This window comes from Eubalaena glacialis, chromosome 13 (assembly GCF_028564815.1).
Source record: "Eubalaena glacialis isolate mEubGla1 chromosome 13, mEubGla1.1.hap2.+ XY, whole genome shotgun sequence".
Classification (NCBI taxonomy): Eukaryota; Metazoa; Chordata; class Mammalia; order Artiodactyla; family Balaenidae; genus Eubalaena; species Eubalaena glacialis.
This window is the reverse complement of record NC_083728.1, coordinates 40,135,550-40,154,245: the sequence shown is the minus strand read 5'-3', so window position 1 is coordinate 40,154,245 and position 18,696 is coordinate 40,135,550. Positions and strand designations below refer to the sequence as shown.

Sequence of the window (18,696 nt, the reverse complement as noted above, 5' to 3'; positions counted from 1 at the left end):
ACCCCCACCTGCCTGACTGGCCCTTCCCCCCAGCATCCCATAGGCTGGGTTATGGAGAGGAGCAGAGCAATTCCTCCCCCACGATGAGCATTTTCCACAAGGAAAGGCTGTGGCGTTACTCCTTTCCCCAAACTCAGTCCTACAACCCTGGAAAAAAAGGAAATCACGATAGGATTGTGTTCTCTGTCCAAGCTGGCGTCTCAGAAGAGACCTTCAGCAGAGTTACACTTCGGTTCAGCAAACTCCCAGATTGGTGACAACATAGGACCAATTCCCTCTCCTTTTGAATCAGATCAGGTTAGCTTTTCTAGCTCCTCTTTCCCAAATGCATTTCCTCATCTCCCAGACTGTCCTGGTACCCGGAGGAAGGGAGAAAGAGAGAGAGAGAGAAAGAGAGACAGAGGGAGAGCTGAATGTAAAATAGAAGTATAGGAAAATTCTAATTGGTTTTTTGAAGATTAGGCAAGTGATGGGGACAAAATATATCAATTTCCACTCCTGCTAAATAAGGACCACCACTTGACTTACCTCATCACTGGACAGCCTGTGATGTCCTTCGGGACCCAGAAGTCAAACCCCCACAGATCCACTTGGCAGGAGCTTTGAGAGAGTTGTGTTTTGGCAACAGCTGCTATGGAGGGAGGCTCCTATTTTTACACCACTGGGGCTGAAACACCACCATCTCCCTGAACTTCCTAGAAATGGTACATAATATGTGGTTCTAGGAAGGGGGGATCCTTGAGACACTGCCCCCCCCATGTTATGAGAATGCACCTGTATTTTGGGAGTATCTGGCAACTCCCTCTCTGCTCCTTCATGCCACATCCTTAAAAGTATCTTAGCGAACTCATGAATACACCAAGGTACAAAGGACCATCCTGGCCTCAACCTGACCCAGTCAGTGAAAGTGATATTCAGGTATAAAAGGTGCTCACAAAAGAGAAAGAGGATCTAGAGTTCACTTAGATGTTATTCCCCAACAAGGCAGAAATATATTTTCCTTTGGGCTGCTATTGTTGGTAAGAGGATTCTAGAATTCTTAGTCTTCAGCTCTTTTTCAGGTAACAAAACTGAAACTCTTTTTCAGTTTCTCCACAGTTCAATAAAAAGGGAGGTATCAAAAGTCACTTCTGTGCCTTCTCTACACAGGTAAAATATTCTGTAGCATCACCAAGGAAGGAGTTATTGTGCGATGGTGGTGTTTAAAAATCACCCCTCTGCTCATAAAAGCTGCATTGATCTCACTCACATATGTATTTCTTTTCACCACAAACAACGCTTAACTTCTCCAGTTCTCCCCATTTTCTTTTATTCAGCCAAGTGATCTTCAGGTAGTTAAACACACAGCAAATCCTTTGAGATTAGAAAATATTGGAATTTTCTCCTGGGCCTATTTTCTTATTTTTGTTTAGCTCACCCTTCGATTGTCATGAGGTTTGCAGTTTGATTCATTTCAGGGCCTTGACGTTGAAGCATCATTATTGTCGTGCCTCCTAATATTGACAAGACAAATGTGCTAGTGAGGACAGTAGGTTTACTGGTGAAGCCAAGTGACTGAGCAATGTTTAAGTAAGTCAGTAGTAAGATTTCTTTAGAGGAGAACATTTTATCAAATCGGTATGTACAGGCCAGACGGGCTTCAGAAGGTCCTAATTTCCAAGACAGTCTACGATGAACAAACTTCGGGGATCCCTGTTTGATTCCCATGCCAGGAAATCCTGCCTGTAAATGATTCAGTAAAGCTGGTAAAGTTTTCCATGGATTTGACTGAATTACAGCACAGGGAACCCTGCGAAGAGGAGAGGCAGAGAGACAGCATCTCAGAGGATGGAGGAGGTTGAAAAGGGCAGACCTGAAGTGAGCAAAGCACAAGCACGTCAGCTACAAATTGTGTACACATGCAAGATGAACTTGTGAACACACGTCCAACTTGGCAGATGTTTAAAGATTGGGTATTTATAATGTGCTCCTGAAACATCTTACTGAAATGATGATGATTTAAGTGACTTTGAATTAGAATTAGACTTTTAAGAATTTTTGAAAACATTTCCAATGTTATCTACCAAAAACCAAATGCAGCTTCATGGAGATAGGATTCTCCATAAACTGACATCTTGTGTTTCTGAATGTTGCCTCAAAAAGCAATCTTTTCTCTACCTCTTTGCCTTGCAACAACTGAAGCAGCTGGGGGCTGGAGCTCACTTTATTAGTGATTTAAAACACACCCTTGGAAACTAAGCTGGCTCTTTTTTTGTCCATCCAGGTGGGAAGCGTGTTCCAGCAAATGGGAACAACACTTAAGAAAGTTCTCAAACAGCTAATGCTTTAAGAGCTCAACTTCAACAAATCTTCTACCAGCCATCTCGGCAACAAAAGACCAGGGTAACCTGGTAAGAGAACTAAGCCTTCCATATAAAGACAAAGATAAAACATCACAGCAGCCGAGATTCGACATCTTTAAAAATACCTTTTCAATCTTTAACTTTTGTCTGGTTGGTTGTCTAGCAACCAAGTGCCGAAAAGAAACTCCACCCAAAACAAAGTGAAACAATGCAGACACTTATTTAGGAGTGTGTGTGTATTAAGGTTCTCAGGGTGCAAAGATAGAAACTTGCTTTCAGACAATTAAGACAGAAAAAGTCCTGATTGTAGATGGCAGGAAAGGAAGTTGGGAGTAAGGAAAAAGCAACTCGAAAATGCGTAATGTGGGATGAGGGTATAGTTTCCACACACCGGGCTAAAGCAAGGTTTACACTCTTAAGTAATAAAAACAAACCATTAAGCTCGGCCCAGCACTGTCAGGAAGTATAAAACAGTTCTTGAAACTTTGCAGTGACTATACAAAGCTTTTCATAAACTCTGTTTCCTGATCTTCATTAAATGTTCACATCAAGTTGTCATGGGGCAATTAGCTTGCCTCCTGAAATCAATAAAGAATCAACAATTTGGAAATAGTTGTACAGTAAAATAGTTCAATAATTATTCTCTCATCGTGTTGTGGCCAAGCAGTTCCAGTGTAAATGCAGACCAGATGAGAGCCTGCCCCTCACGAGGGGAGCGTTCAGCAATGGGCGGCTTGCAGAGAGAGCTGCTCACCGGCACGCACTGCAGCGAGAATGCAGTCCTGGCACTGCTCGGAGTGTGGCCCAGAAGGCAGGGCAAACACGGGCTGGAAGTGGCGTTCAAGTCAATATCTGGCACACTGCTTACGCACCTCAGAGGGACTCAGTCCAAAGTGTGGAGACCTAAACGAAATGATAGACCCAATGGGTACAAAATTAGGCACCCTACACTCAGCATTTGGACCCCAGACAGGAACAAACCAAGATTTTTTTCCCCTGGGGTATACATACCTGCAAGAGAAAACATAGGTATATATATATATATCTGTGTGTGTGTGTATATCTATATCTATATATGTATACATTATATATGTATATAAAGAGTGTATTTGAGATTAGGATTCATTCATTTCAGCATTTCTTCAACAAATATTCAAATCTGAGTTGCTTGTAAGAAACCTTCAAAGTGCTCCCTTAGAAAGTAAAATGAGGCTACTAAACAGATGACCGTCCTAAGACGTTTTGCTACAAAAGAGGGGCCAAGTCAAAGTTCTTTCTTTGCTGACCCCCTTTGCAGACGGAAATCAATTCCTTTAACTTTTTCTAGTCAGAGCCCATTCACTTCAGCACCTTCTTCGAAGCCAACCGTGGCATCACAAATTCCAATATCCATTAAATCAAATGTCAAATACTAGCTTGGGAAGCTTTATATCACCCTCTAGGCTCAATGGTGCTGTAGAGTGAACTGTCTTAGAACTTGAAAAAAAAATAAAGCATCATTTTTAGTATAAACAAATGCTTCAAATGTATGACATCTATTTGCTGCCTTCAAAGGGAAAACTTTTAACTCAGACGCTTGGCACTAAGATCACACGGGATCAACTCAGTGGACTGACTTAAGTGTTAAAACTTTTTAAAAGTACGTTAAGGGCTTGCACCTGCTCCCCCATCCACATAGATGTACTGACACGTATTTGACTAAACTGACTACATACATGCCCAAGCAAGCAAGCTGAGCAGATTTTACAAGATAAGCAACCAAGTGTTTTCATGTCTGAGGGTGGCTAGAACACAAAATTGCCAGTCATCTTGTGGGGGAAAAGAATGCCTTTGAAAAAAATATGTAGGGCATCATTTCAGATAAAATGTATCCAAATGCCATCCTGTATACAGGTTTTGTTGTTTTGTTTTGTTTTTCCTTTTAGTGCTACTTCTTAGCAAGGGGCCTAAACTTAGTCCCACTTTCTGCTGTTGTGATTGAGAATTCTTAGAGCCTTGCTACTCAATGTGTAAGACCTTAAGCCGGTGGGTAAAGGCAGCTACACCTGGGAATGTGTTGGAAATGCAGAATCTCAGGCCCCACCCCAGACTCATGGCAACAGAACCTATGTTATAACATGATCCCAAGGGGTCTGTATACACATCAAGGCTGCATTCTCCTGGAGCTAGTATTGGTGATTCGCATGCACAATAAAATCTAAAAAGTTTTATTTAGAGCATTGGTCCCCCAAGTTAGGTAGAAGTTCACTTTGAAGTTTGCAGGGCAGGGAAACAGTGAGAAAACTCTGCCCTGGAGAATACCATAAGGCTGTAATTTATGTCAGTGGGGTGGAGGCAAGAGGAAAAGCAATTTACCTGAGCGAAGCAGACCTGCATTAATCCCATCTCACCCTACCTGCCCCCTGCAAAAAATAAAGCAGAAAAGGAATAGAATAGTGCCAGGGCAGTCCTACTTCTTTGTGATTGCCCATCCATGTCACACTTATTTCTACACTTAAATTGTTCTTTACTGCAAGGCTAGGTTCTTTTTGCCTTGTAACAGATTGGGGGGCTGTGGCATCTAACACTCCGTGAATCAATATCTTAACATTAATATGACTCTAGAATAGAAATACACTATTTTAAAAAGTGCTGTGAATTGCACAAATGATTTTTCCACCTCCAATAAAAAACTGAGGAAAAAAATATGGAACACTTAAGATTATCCAGTAATGATGTAGCCTGCTACCTAGACCAGACTGATAGATCATCTCTCCACTCTTGTCCTCTTTAGGTACAATTTAAAGCAGCAAATGGAGTAGAAATTACGAAAAAATGGAAGCACAGAGAAATATGTAAACAACTCATCTTCTTCTTCCCCAATTTTGAAGGCAAAAAATGAACAGAGCAATCTGGACCTGCCATACAGGTTAAAACCGTGCCAGGGAGGTGCACACAGCCCAGACAAGCACAAAACGAGATGACACAACTTAATCAATTTTGAAAGGTGATCTCCCCAAATTCAGAAACTTACTACATTTTTTGAAAAGCCAACTCTAAAAAGATTCAAAGTTTCCTATAGAATAGTGACTGAAAACTGAAGACATTCAGTGTCATGGGGTTAGTTATGACACTTTTTTTCTCAGAATGAAGAATGTGAGACAAAATGTCTGTAGGAATGTAGAATATATGTAAGAATATTATGTTTCTCAAATGAGCTGCCAAGAGGGTCAGAGTCCTCAACTATGAAAAAATCTCTGAAACTAAACTGAAAATGCCATCATCTATATATATGTAATACTAATCACATATATCTTCATATGTATATTTATACATATTACATATGTCTATATATATTTACACATATATTTATATGTATTTACACATATATTTGTATGTAGATTTACACATATATTTGTGTATATATTTATATATATTACACATATATATGTCTATATATTTACACGTATATATTATGCAAGAACCATTTGAGAACCATTTGAGAAAAGAACATTTGAGAACCATTTTAACTGAGAAAATCAGACCCAATGAAGCAGAGAAATAAAAAGGGACGGAACTGCCAAATGTATGGAAATTCTTGTGCTGTACTTTTACACTCTTATCTGGAGTATTTGGAGATGAGAAAACATGGATTATTATTTTTTAAGATGTTACGACTGTGCAGCCTGCCCCTCACATCCATGGCAAGAGAGGGTGAAGAATGCCAAGGGACAAAGACGATCCCGCCCTCCACAGGGGTGTCTAACACCAATGATACATAAAAGCAAGAGAATAGGGATAAAAAGAGACTAAAAGATTTTAACAGTGGAAGGAATAAAAGATAACTTGTACTAATTTTTTAGAAAAATATGATCTATGTAATCTCAAAACTAGGGTTAAACCTATCACACCCAAAATATAACCCAAAATGTAACAGGGTCATTGCAAGTTAATTCCTGGGAAGAATCTGATGATAATAGTCTGTTCCTTTACTAACACACTTTTTTTCGGCCAAATCAAGGCAGGGCTAGGAAAGGAAATTAGAACTAGGCCTCACCAATCACAGCAGGATCAGAGGTGACACCAAGTCCTAGAAATTGACCTTAAAATACTTCCAGTAAAATTGTGGGGTTGTGGGTCCCCTGGCCATACAAGCATACCTACCAAACCCTTCCTTGGGTCTGATTTCAACCCAGAGCACAGAAGCCCTGCCACTGGTATGTGTTCATTCTGAGCGGCCTAATTTGACTTCATTCTGCTTGGGCTTCAGTCCAACTGGCAGATGTCCTTGTAGAAGCTTGATCTCAGACACTTTCCCTTTCTAATTTTTTGGCACCATTGCCTCTATTGCATGGGATATCATCTCTGAAACTTTATCTTGGGTTCTCCAGGTTTTGCTTGATTTTTGTTGCTTTGGTTTTCTCTTAAATCTTCCTGCCCCAAAGAGGTTCATGTGAAATACTAAATCACTGATTAATTCCTAGGAATTAGCCAATGACTTGCCTGCAAATTTCCAACCATTCCTTGCCTTCTCCCTACCTCCCTCCAAAATGAGTAGCCTCAGAAGCAAAAATGCAAACACAAGGTAATCTTTGTGAACGCTGTACAAATGCACCATTTTCTCTTACAGGTTGGCCTTTATAGAATGAAATGCCAGAGCTTTGATATTTATTATCTGAAATAGGTTTAACATTTGGAGAAATGTGTTCAAACGCATAACCTTGGAAAGAAAAGCAAGCTGATGGAACAGAGAACAGGGGTGGGCAGAAAACAATTTTGCTGTGGAGGGGCAAAGTTAGAAAATTGAGTCCTTTTGAGCGTAAAGAGCTCTCAGGTGAGGTAAAAGTAAAATACAAATCAATTTTCAACTCTTCATGAGGGCCACTAGATATCAATTTTAAATATACATGACCACAATATCAATAATGAAGAAATCTTATGTTTTATTTAATACTTTGGCCAGACCAGCCCCTTTGAAGGGATCACTAGTTTAGGAAAGAAGAACAACAAACCATCATTCACTTTCCTGCAGGTTCATCGTTTTCTTAATTATTTCTATTGGTCCTGCTTTATTCTTTCTGCAAACTAAGGGGTGGGGGGTTTCTATATTAGATCAGCAATGTCTGGTTCTTATCCAAATATTCCACCTAATAAGGACGTAAGTTCTCATGGACTGGACAACCACTCTGCAACATTCCTGAGAATTGAATAATATAATAATCTTGAAAGTCAGCAGAGTGGATTATCCACTTTTTTTTTTTTTTTTTTTTTCTGGACATGAACTTGTGACCTTAACAGTAGCACTGCAAAAAAAAAAAGCAAATGTGCTAAGCACTTTGCCAGAGTAACCTTCCATGTAGACTTTTCATCTTAAATACACATGACTGAAAACAACTACAATTTTTGGAAAATTATGTACAAACCCAATACTTCTTTTGATTACATATAAATACAAATTAGCTATTTTTCCTAAAAAGTGGTTATAATAGTAAATAAATACAAAATAAATCTGACCATTATACTTCATGTGCTGGGGTTGAACCCATATAAAATGTACAACTAAATACATTTTAAAATCTTTAAGGAATAATTCTCTGATTAAAATATTTGTTTTCCCAACTTCTTTTCGTAGATATAAATATATTTTCAAAATAGCTGTGTTTTTTTTTCTCCATTCCATTCCATAAATAAAGTCTTCATTGGGAAATATTAAAGTGTCAACTTGATTTTTTTTTTTTTTTTGCTTTTTTCTAAAATATATATATATATTTATTTTATTTTATTTTGCTGTGCTAACGACACCCACAACCCTCGACAACCATGTCCTGATAGTTCTTTAATACCACCTTTTCATTCTCGTCAAGGTACAGCATGGAGATGGCACTGAGTTCCGTTGGGACACAGCACGCCTTGGGAATCTTAGAGTTAACTGAGTTGACCAGCGTCTGGACGATGGCATGGTTCGTGGAGTTCAGGTGATCGGCCAGGGGGAAAGGGCACTCCCCGTGGCAGTAAAAGGCATGATACCCCGGGGGGGCGACGATCCAGTCATTCCACCCCACGTCACTGAAGTCCACGTACAAAGGGTGTCTCTTACAACTGGACTTGAGGCGTTTCCGCTGTTTGTGTTTCGCCTGACGCTTTTCTCTTTTGTGGAGAGGGTGTCCTTTCCCATCGTGGCCAAAAGTGACCAGCAAGGGCCTTCTCTGTGACCAGCTGTGCTCGTCTTGGTGCAAAGACCTGCTAATCCGCACGTGCCTCTTGGAGACCCCGTGTCTGTCCTCTGGGTGGGCCACCTCCACCACAAACCCGTGGTTGGCGAGCCCCTGCGCTGTCCACCTCATCACGGCAGGGGTGACATCAAAGCTCTCCCACCTGCTGGCATTCTGAGTCACCAACCTGGTGTCCAGAAGTCTGGTCACGGGGAACTCGGAGTTGGCTGTGGCAGGTTTTATAATTTCATAAATATTAATTCGGTGATGGAAACTGCTACTGTTTTCCAAAGTTTCCTGCATCTGTTCCCGAAAGACCTGAAGTTCTGCTGAGGTGATAAACTCCTCAGTGGGGATAGAAGTTAAATTAAAGAAGAATCTACGGGTTGTTTTTCCACTCATTTCTGGCAATTCTTCCAAAGATTCTAATTTAATATAAAAAAGTGGAAAAAAAGAAAAATCATTCAGTAAGGCAAGTATGACAATTTGATTGTATATAAGGATTTATATACAACACTTCAGGGTTTGATTTAACACATGTAAAAATCTGCAGCCAGAAAGTTAAAATTTCCCCTTTAGATAAAGAAATGATCCTCCCTTTTCTATACATTTATGTCAATATACACACCATGAAACAAAATTTCACAATTCACTGTTATGTGTTTAATCTAATACGTGAATACTGCTTCCAGGTGGCTATAATAATGGGGGAAATGGTGAAGCATTTCTTTGGAATTCACAGACTTTAGGGCAAAAAAAAGTCAGCACTATAGTTAGTAGAGGTCTAATGAGTGAGGATTTGAGGAAATTATTGCATTTCTTAAAAAGAAAAAGACTTTAATGTCAATCCCTTAAGCAGTATTCTAAAACATTACTCTGCAATTTAGATGATTTACAAATCTCGATATACAGATTTCAGTTTCCTAATTAAAGACTCTGAAACTCAACATCAACGATGACATTTTGCAAAGTACACCCTACTATTTTACTCAAAAGTCCAGAGACAAAGGCATTTATAGGGATCTACTTCTTTGGAAACGTAAGGGTGGTACTAGGACACTGTAGTAATTAAGGCTGGATGATTTCAAGAGAAATAACTTCCCAACTTTGTCTGTTCTCTCACCTCTTTATGACCTCAAAAATCAAAATCTCATTTCAGATGCTTTTGGGAAAAAAATAGTTCTCTTCTGTTTGTAATTCCATTATCTTAAAAAAAAAATAAACCATATTAAAAATATACACCTACCCAATAATAGGCTACAGGATACAGATAACCCCCCCCCACTTTATAAAAATCTACAGAAATGCCATTATGACATTCATGATGTAAGGGATAATCTAATTACAGAATAATCATTTTATATCTATTATCATTATTTTAAAATAGCCATTTAAGTGGGCTATTCATAAAAGTTCTTCCTGATTTAAAATTCCAGAATTTCAATTTTAAGGAGTACTGCTTGTCGAGCAAACAATAAAATATAGCATAGCACCTTGAATGTATAGTCTGCAAATCATCAAAGGTGCACATTATTATTAAACTGATAGTAAACAGCACTAGAATTTGGGATATTTGGGTTTACTTTCTTCTAGCTTTACCACATCCTGTTATTTCACTGTCAACAAATTTTACCTGCTTCATTCAGGATCCAACCTGAGTGCTAACAAAATCTATTTGGCCATGTCATCACCATAAGAGGAAACCATGTTTTCATTAATTTTCTGGTTGTATTTCTCCTGAACCAAACAGCTATTCATTGTTCACAAAATTTAGACACCTTAGCAAAGGATAATCACTTCAGATCGCTCACTCAAAGGTTCTACCTGTGTAAACCTTCATCATCAAAGCAACAGTCATCACTGCAAGCTAAGGTCAACAGGGGTGGTTTATACCGAATTATGGAGGAATGCTTTAATGAGACGTTTCTCAAACTTCAACTTGTGTGCAAAACACCTATAGGACACCTTAACTCTTCAAATGCAGATTCTGATTCAGTGGGTGAGTCTGGGGTAGGGCCTGAGATGCAGCATTTCTAGCAGCTCCCAGGTGAGGTAATGCTGGAAGCTGGTGAACTGCCCTTCGAGGCTAAAGGTTTTAAAGAACGTTTTTCACATGCAAGTATAAATTGCCAGGAACATATTTTAAAGTGCCTTTTTGTTAAATAATATAGAAATGAATAGACGAACCATTAGCGTTGGCCAAGGAGTAAGACTTGAGGCCAGGGGTGAGCAGCCAGACTCAGAACAGAAAGATCTAAAGCCCCTCTCCTTGGACAGGGAGACCATCAGGCCAAGAAGGGAGTTCCCCACGGTCCCCTCAAGCCTGCTAACCCGCACCCGTACGGATACCTTTGGGGAGCCGCTCTAAACCCCGCTGCTGGCTAATGGTACTTCGGGCCAGGCACTATTTTTAAAATAACCCTCCCACCAATCAACCAGAGCTCTCCTCTGTGGCTCCGACAAGTATCAAGGGTTGTGTTTAGCCCCTTCTTTCCTTTCCTCCCTGCAATTCAGGAGCCCTCTGATGTTTCCCCTGAAGGCATTCTTTCAGCAGAGAAGCCACCAGCTACCAGAGAAAAGAAGAGTGACCTAAAAATCAGCACATCCTTCAGACACGATGACACAAAGCCAAGGCCTGGACCCGGGCAACTGACTTCGCTGATCCCAGCACACCTAAAAGCGCTCTCTCTTCTTTTAAGGAGAGGAAGGAATGGCACATTATCCAGGGCCTTTGGGGAACAGCTGTATTAACAAAGGTGCCCAGAGAAATCATACATACACACACACACACACACACACACACACACACACACACAGCCAGGAGGAGGATGAAGGAACAATCTCCCAGGTAAGCACGAGAGACAAGTAAATGAAGTAAAGAGGATGGTTATAAAAGGGGCATTAAATAGAACAATAACCCTCCAAAAGACTAATATGAGACTGAATTATATAAAACTGCCATCATTCAACTGGATTTAACCTATAAAAAAGCAGTTTCATGTGCTTCAAAATCTCATTGGAGGTAAGTGGCCAAAAGGATAATCACTTAGCAAAGGAAAAAATTACACTATTAAACATTAACAAGTAATGTGAAGATCCCTCTCCAACTTTGCAGTTTCATCTCAATCAGCCTAATCCCTGAAGGACCACTATCCCTCCTTAATACAAAGGCCTCCATGACAAGACTGCTGACTGCAGACTCTGGTCACAGAGATAAGTCAGAAGGTCACAGGAACCCCCAAACCCAGGAAAACAACTGACCAAGGTTAGGGCACCTACTACCCTCTCCTTTGATCTTCAAGGGAACATGAATTTTTTCTAGAAGGTAGAAAAAAATCTGAACCTTTTGAAATGAAGTAAAGAATCTGCAAATCACCACATCAATCAAACCTAGGGATTCTGAAAATATGGAGCATTTACCTAAGTAGGTAATGTATGCTTTTCTAGAGGTATATACAATTATTAATTCTCTGTAAATAACCCTTATTGAATAAGCTGCACTTGCCAAGGGATCGGAGGATTCCAGCCTATCTTAGACATCGGTTCTTGAACCTCTAAGTTCTTATCCAAATAGATGGAGCTATGGCTGCAAAAATGTGGGAAAGTAAAGAAAAATAAGGCAACAATGACATTTGACCTCTCCTCCAAAAAGTGAAGTTCTAACTTAATCATCTATGCTGTCAATTATTCATCTACATTCGAAAAGATGAGATTGAATTCCCTCAGCTAGCCTAGATCCACTTTGGCCTCCTCTTCCCTAGACCAGCGGAGAATAGGACATAAAGAAACAAGTCATCACGATAATGACAGCAAGTGTGCTGAATGGTTGTTTGTGCCAGGTCTGGCACTAAGAACCTTATATGAATTACCTTATGACAAATCAGTTAGAGAGGAACTGTTACTAGCTCCATTTTGTAAATGAAATAGTTGGAGCTCAGAGAGGTTATGTGACTTTCCTAAGGTCACAGAGCTAGTAAACTAAGAACATAGCTATGAACTTGAGTCTACTGCAGCTCCCAAGTTTCTGGCCACTAGACGGCACCATCTAACATAGGGGAGGAGTCAAAAACTCAAGCAAAAGTCAAAACCATTAGAGGCAGATTTATATTTAACACAATGATAACTGTAGGGCAAGTTCTGTCCCAGTTAAAGGGATAGAAATGGTGGAAGAAGCAGACAGAACAGAAAAGTAAAGCAGAAAAGTAAAGTGGCAGGGGCCACTGGAACATACAGATCTTGTGTGGAACCACTGATATTTTGTGACTGCCTGTTTGTCCTACAGTATGACGAGGACAAGTTTTGCCGAGTTTTAGCAAAAAGTGAGTTGTCATTACATTTTGAGAATTTTGCAACACTCTTTAGACAAAAAATGTCCATTAAGAAAACAACAATAAAAACCTCGGAAAGTTCTAGCAAATCAGTAAGGTTGGAAATCACTGCCCTGAAATAAAATGAAAGTAGTGGAGAATAATAAATAAAATTTTCCAAAATATAAAATAATGGTTAGAGAATTGATGTATCAAGGAGAAAAAAAACCGATAAAATACAAAAGGTTAAAATGAATCAGTTAAAAAAACAAAGACAACAAAGGAGATGGCAGCTAAAAGAAAGAGCATGGTCGTGGTCACCAACCCTGATTTGGCCTCTACCCACTCTCTTAGCTCCAACACCTTTGGAATGATCCAGGGCCCTCTTATTGTTGCTTATTTGGTGAAATACACAAAGGGGCAAATCTTAAAAAAAGAAAAAATAGCTCCATGAGGAGGGATCAAGGGGGAACAGAGAGGAACCAGTAAAAAAGAGGCAGAATGGAAAACATAAGTGCAAGAACTATCTCTGGGCACCAAAGCCTCAATCTCTATGAGCATTTCCAAATAGAACGCCTGTTCTACCTAAAGGGGGCCTTTCACAATCACAATGAAATACCTGGGGACACTAGGGAAGCACCCCAAGTGAGCACTGGTTTGGGGGGATGTATGTGTCCAAATCCTTTGGTTGCACTGGGAATTTGTGATACCAGTGCTCCATCACAGAGCAGTGGTTGTTTCTTGAACTTTCTTTTTAAATGGATATTTTCAAGAAAATTACATTTGTGGGAACAGGGTTAATCTCTCTTTCAAAGCTTCAGTCATAGAGGCAAATAATTCAGTTATTTTGGGCAAAAAGAGAACTGTGTCCTTCAGAGTCTGGAGAGCGAGCACGTGGTCCTTCCATATTCCAATCTGACAGGAAAGAATGAAGATTTTTTGCAAGGCCAATAAAGTCAACCAATTTCAATGTGTTTTTAACTACAAGCAAAACACAAAACACTGTTTCCAGTTGAAGAAGTGATTTTTCTATCCTCAGTGGCAGTTCCGAAGCACTTTTTAACAACTCTGAAAAAAGAAAATTTTTCCAGCGCTTGGGCTCTCCCGAATAAAAGCCACTGGAGAAAGGACTAGACAAAGCTTAATAGGAGAAATGACAACTGATAATTTCTGTGTCAGATCACCTATGATGTGGACCCATTATCTTCACGCATCGGTTGAAAGAATGCCATCATGATACTTCTTGTCTTGTATTCCGCCAAATCACCCAGATCCCACCCGCAAATAAAACCAAGAGGTAATTCTCGTAATCAGGTCCTTTGGTCCTTTACCAAATAAACGTCCACAAAGGCTCTAGGGACCAAATTCTGCTCTTAAACCTGCAGCCTTAATCACATGGTTTATTAAAAGATTTTTTAGTGTCATGCATGGATGTTTTATAAACAAGAATGTTTACAAAAACCAAATTCTGGTTTACGTAAAAATGAAACGGTCTTCAAAAAAGGGTAATTTGTAGCTTAATGATTATATGCTAGTCTTAAGAAGAAAAGAAATGGGTTTGTTGAAACTTGGGGCAAACATTACATAGCTTTTTTTTATTATCTAACTGCATAAAGATCTGAAGTTATTGCAAGTTGATTTTAAGCAAGTTGGTAACTTCTGCACTATTTGGTGTATAACATTTACACGTTTAAAGACATAAATTCTGACTTATAAACTCAAGCATGCTATTTAAGTTAAAATCATACACTCCAATAAGTTCTAGCCTGTTTAGTTTTGGTCGAGCCACTTCCAGAGGAAGGAGAAATATGCAGACTTCATTGACGGAATCCTCATGCAACTGAACGTTTTTAGGTGTCAAATGCCTTAAATGATCTATCTTCCTTTAAAGTTCTAAGAGACATACACAGTGCCTTCTTGGCCTTAAAAATAAAGTTCAGAATGGTTTCCATGCTATATCTCCAGGAGAGGTGGCTGAAATAGCAATTCTTATTACTTTTCTATCCAGAAATCAATTCTAATCAGCAGCAGCTGGGAATGATGAGCTGGATCTATAATCTCCCCAAGGTGGTGATGACAGAATGTACAGGAACAAGAACATTTCTGCATGACAACAGACAACTTCTGCTTTCAGTGGATGAATCCTGAAGGAGTAAAATGAGATCTTATTTCCTTTCAAATATGATTTCTGCTAGCAGAGAGCACCTCACTTAGAAATGTGCTGAAAAATGAATTGATTTTTCAATTCATGTCCCCTTCATTATGTATGGTTGCCTTGATGAAGTCCCTTTTGTTATGTGACCGGCCTTTAGGACCCCTTCCCACTATCGACTGCTGTTCTCACAAGTATAAGTTCTCCTTCACACTGGCAGAAAATGCCTGGCTGTGACACTACTGATTTGTTTATATCAGAGGGTAGATTTCCACTTGAAATTGACCACCTCAGCAAGGCAAGGCAAGAAAACTGGAACAATATCTCAGTTCCCTGATATCCTACAAGTGGCTGCTCTGTGATATACAACTTTGGACCATTCTCTAGAACTTGAACGAACCTGGGCTCGTTTAGAATGTGTTAAGCCAAAGGAACACTTAAAAGTGTAGAAAAAGAATTGAAGTGGAAAATATTTTTGACCAATTGCCCTAAGAACTTGGGTACAACAGATCTCACTAGCTGCTCTAAGACATTTCAAATCCACTAAATGCCTTTCTGATGAAACAAGCATAAATATCCTACCTTAGAAAAACCACATCCAGTATCATAAAAGAAAAAAAACCCCACATTTCAATGCACATGAAGGAAAACAGGCAGTTGCTGCAAAAGCTTTTATCTGAAGGCTAGCCTTGTCTCCACTCCGGAGTTCATCTCAGATTTAAGCACAAGACAAGAAAGTCATTGTGGAAACAATAAGATTGATTGTGGAATTGATCTCCCACGAGGATTAGATAGGGATTTGAAATATTCCAAACCAGGTCCAGATCTACTGTAAATTAGAAAGACATTGGAGCCCTGGGCTTTGATTTTTCAATACTATCTCTGAAAATTCTGCCCTTGGCTCTGTCATGCTTGAAACCCCGGCTTAAGCAAGAGAAGCAGATTTATAGAGCAAAGGCTTCCAAACAGACCTAAAGAGATCCCAATCTGTCCCCCTCCTTCTCATTCTTCTCCTATGGAATTCTTGCACGTTTAGCTGACTAGGGGCAAGCCTTTTGCCCTCATCTTCCCCATCACTTGATTTCTCTCCAGTTCCTGGAGGAGGAGTCGCTCTTCTGGCCGCCAGCCAGGAAAAGGGTGCAGATTTACCAAAGGGGAATCCCTGGCTCTCCCGCCACACAGGCAGTGAGTGAATGCCAGGTTCGTAAAGGTTCTTACAGAGGCAAACATGGAAACGTCTGCAGCGCCCCGGCCAAGCTGCCCTTCCAGGGACGCCTGCTGTCTGCCCACTGTGGGGCGCTTGGCTGGACGACTCCCCGCCCCCGTCTCCGCCCCCGCGCCCCGGCTCCAAGCCTCACCTTCGTGGTGGAAGCTGCGCACGGTGTTGGCGAGGCTGGCTGCCCTCTCCAGCCGGTGGTCCGGGGCGGGCGCGCCAGGCTGGCCCGAGTGCCGGCGGTACAGGTCCAGCATGTAGGGGGGCACCACGGCACCCCTGCTGGGGGTGGGTCTCTGCTTCAGGCCGAACATGCTAAGCAGCCGCAACTCGAACTCACTCAGGACGTCGTCCGAGGGCTGGGACGAAGACCGGCCAGCAGACACCGCGAACTTCCTCCGGCCCAGCTCGGGAATGAGGCCGGCCGCAACGCCCAGGAGGACCTGGGGAAGCAGCAACGCTAGAAGACAGCGGGTCCCGGCCACCATGGTCGACCTGAGGACAGGGCCGACGTGAGTCACGGAGTTCTCCGCCCAGCCCTCCCCCCTTCCGCCCCCGCGGTCCCGGCTCCCGCTCGGTCCCCTTGCTTCCTCCTCGAGGGTGCCCACCCGGCTGACAACACTCGCGGAGACACTTCAGAGGAGCTGAAGCTCAAACGTTTGGGAGAATGGAAGACCCTTAGTTCCTGAGCCAGATGGATTTCCCCCTCCCATTCCATTCTCAATCCGTCTGACAAGATTTGCCCCCACCCCACCCCGCGTCAGTGACTGTCACCTTTTCTTTCTGTGACACGCTGACAGCCTGTGCAGGGAACCTGGGGAAACCACCGTTTGGTCTCACACCCCTCCGTCCCCTAAACTAACCCAATCACACAGCGCTCGCTTGCATATAAACACTCACAAATGGTGCATGTGACTTCCTTAGAGGCACTGTATAGAACTTCCTGATACACACACACAGTCTATAACTTCCAGAGCCAGTAAACTCAAGGGCACAACTTCCGAAGTCACTTGCAACCTGTGGCCCACGTCTCTAACCTCAGAGGTGTCAGGGCAGGCCACTCCATCCCCGAACCCCCTCCCCCCAATGCAGTCAAGATACGCAGGTATCTTCATAGGATTACGTAGATGGTTAATATCTATTAATTCCCGTGTCAGCACAAGGTGGCACGAAAGAACTGCCCCCTCGCATTCCTGGAAACAAACAGGGAGAATCCCAACTTCTAATATTTTCCCAAATGGGACGCAGCTCTGAGTACAGAGAGCAGGTCTCCCGGAGAAACTTGAAAAAGTCAGAAGGGATCGCCAGGGCAAGGCGTATAGGTTGGCAGCTAACGGGTGAAATCCAGGGGCCACCCTCTCCAAGGGATTTCTTTGACTTAAAAAAAAAAAATCATCTAAGTGTTAACAGCCCTAATAAAATGCCGAAAAGAAGGGAGGGAGGAGGGGCGGAAGAGTGCGAGCCGGGAGTGCAAAGCCCACGGTCGCCTGGCGGCGGTAGGATGGGGGCATCCCCGCAGGAGCTCGGCAGCACGTGGACCTGCTCTGTTTACGTCCGGCCCAACCTGGCCCCGGGAAGGGCTCATCCGCCGGGGCCCCGCGCCCACCCACAGCCCCGGCCTCGGCCCCGGGCCACGTTGTCTACCTTTAGGAGACCGCAGACCGTCTAAGAAGCACGCGGGGACACGTCCATTGAAAGAGCCTCCACATGGAAAAAGCTCTGGCTGAAGGACCTGGCGCAGGGACCGGGTTCCCTTCCTTCGCCTCCTCCTTCTCCTCCCGGGTGCCGGCCGGGCAGTCTCTCTCCGAACGCAGGGAACGGCGTCTCGGGTCGGGCCCAGCGGTGGAGTGGAGGGTAGGCGGGGTTCGCAGGCGGCGAGGCTGGGTCCGCTGGGGCAGAGGCACCGGCGCGAAGTGGGGAGCGCAAGTTACTCTCCCTGCAAGTTCAAGAAGTCTCCAGCCAAGTGCTGACACACAACAACAGCGAGCAGGGGGAGGAGTGCGGAGCAGGGAAGGGAAGGGAGAAAGTAAAAGCTGGTGCTGTCGTCGTCCTTAGGAACCAGAGCCCGCGGGACGCGTGGCCCCGCGGGGGGCTGGCTCCGGGACTCTGGGGGCGGGGGTCGGGCGCTCGGCGCTAGCTCCGCCGGGGCCCATGGCTCGGGCCAGACATCCTGGGAGACGCCGGGTCCGGGGAAGGGCGCAGCGGCGATCTCGGTGCCGGGCGAGTTGCCCCCCCGCATCACTCTGCCTTCCTCCAGCGCACCCCCATTAGCGCTAGCCAGTTGAAACCACCGCGGCTCCGGCGCTCCGGCGTCCTCGGGCGCATTCTCCAGCGAGTCGAGCCGAGTCTCGGGCCGCCGAAGCGGGTGGCCGCGCTCTCCCCTCGCTCTCCTCGCCCCCGGGCCAAGCCGCTGTGCCCTTTGTGGCCAGCCTGGGGTCCGATCACACCTCGGCCGGCATGTCCCAGGCTCCCGAGCTCCGGCGGGAGGTGA

General features: G+C 42.9%; 1 protein-coding gene across 1 annotated transcript; it reads right to left on the bottom strand.

Annotated features, from left to right (window-relative positions):
- Positions 1 to 7,946: 7,946 nt before the first annotated feature.
- On the bottom strand, positions 7,947 to 17,936 carry BMP2 (bone morphogenetic protein 2). Its single transcript, XM_061207952.1, has 3 exons — positions 17,850 to 17,936; positions 16,351 to 16,700; positions 7,947 to 8,958 (listed from the first exon to the last, which is right to left on the bottom strand). The coding sequence occupies exons 2-3, from the start codon at positions 16,691 to 16,693 to the stop codon at positions 8,114 to 8,116; spliced, it is 1,188 nt and encodes a 395-aa protein (XP_061063935.1). The 5' UTR covers positions 16,694 to 16,700; positions 17,850 to 17,936; the 3' UTR covers positions 7,947 to 8,113.
- Positions 17,937 to 18,696: the final 760 nt, after the last annotated feature.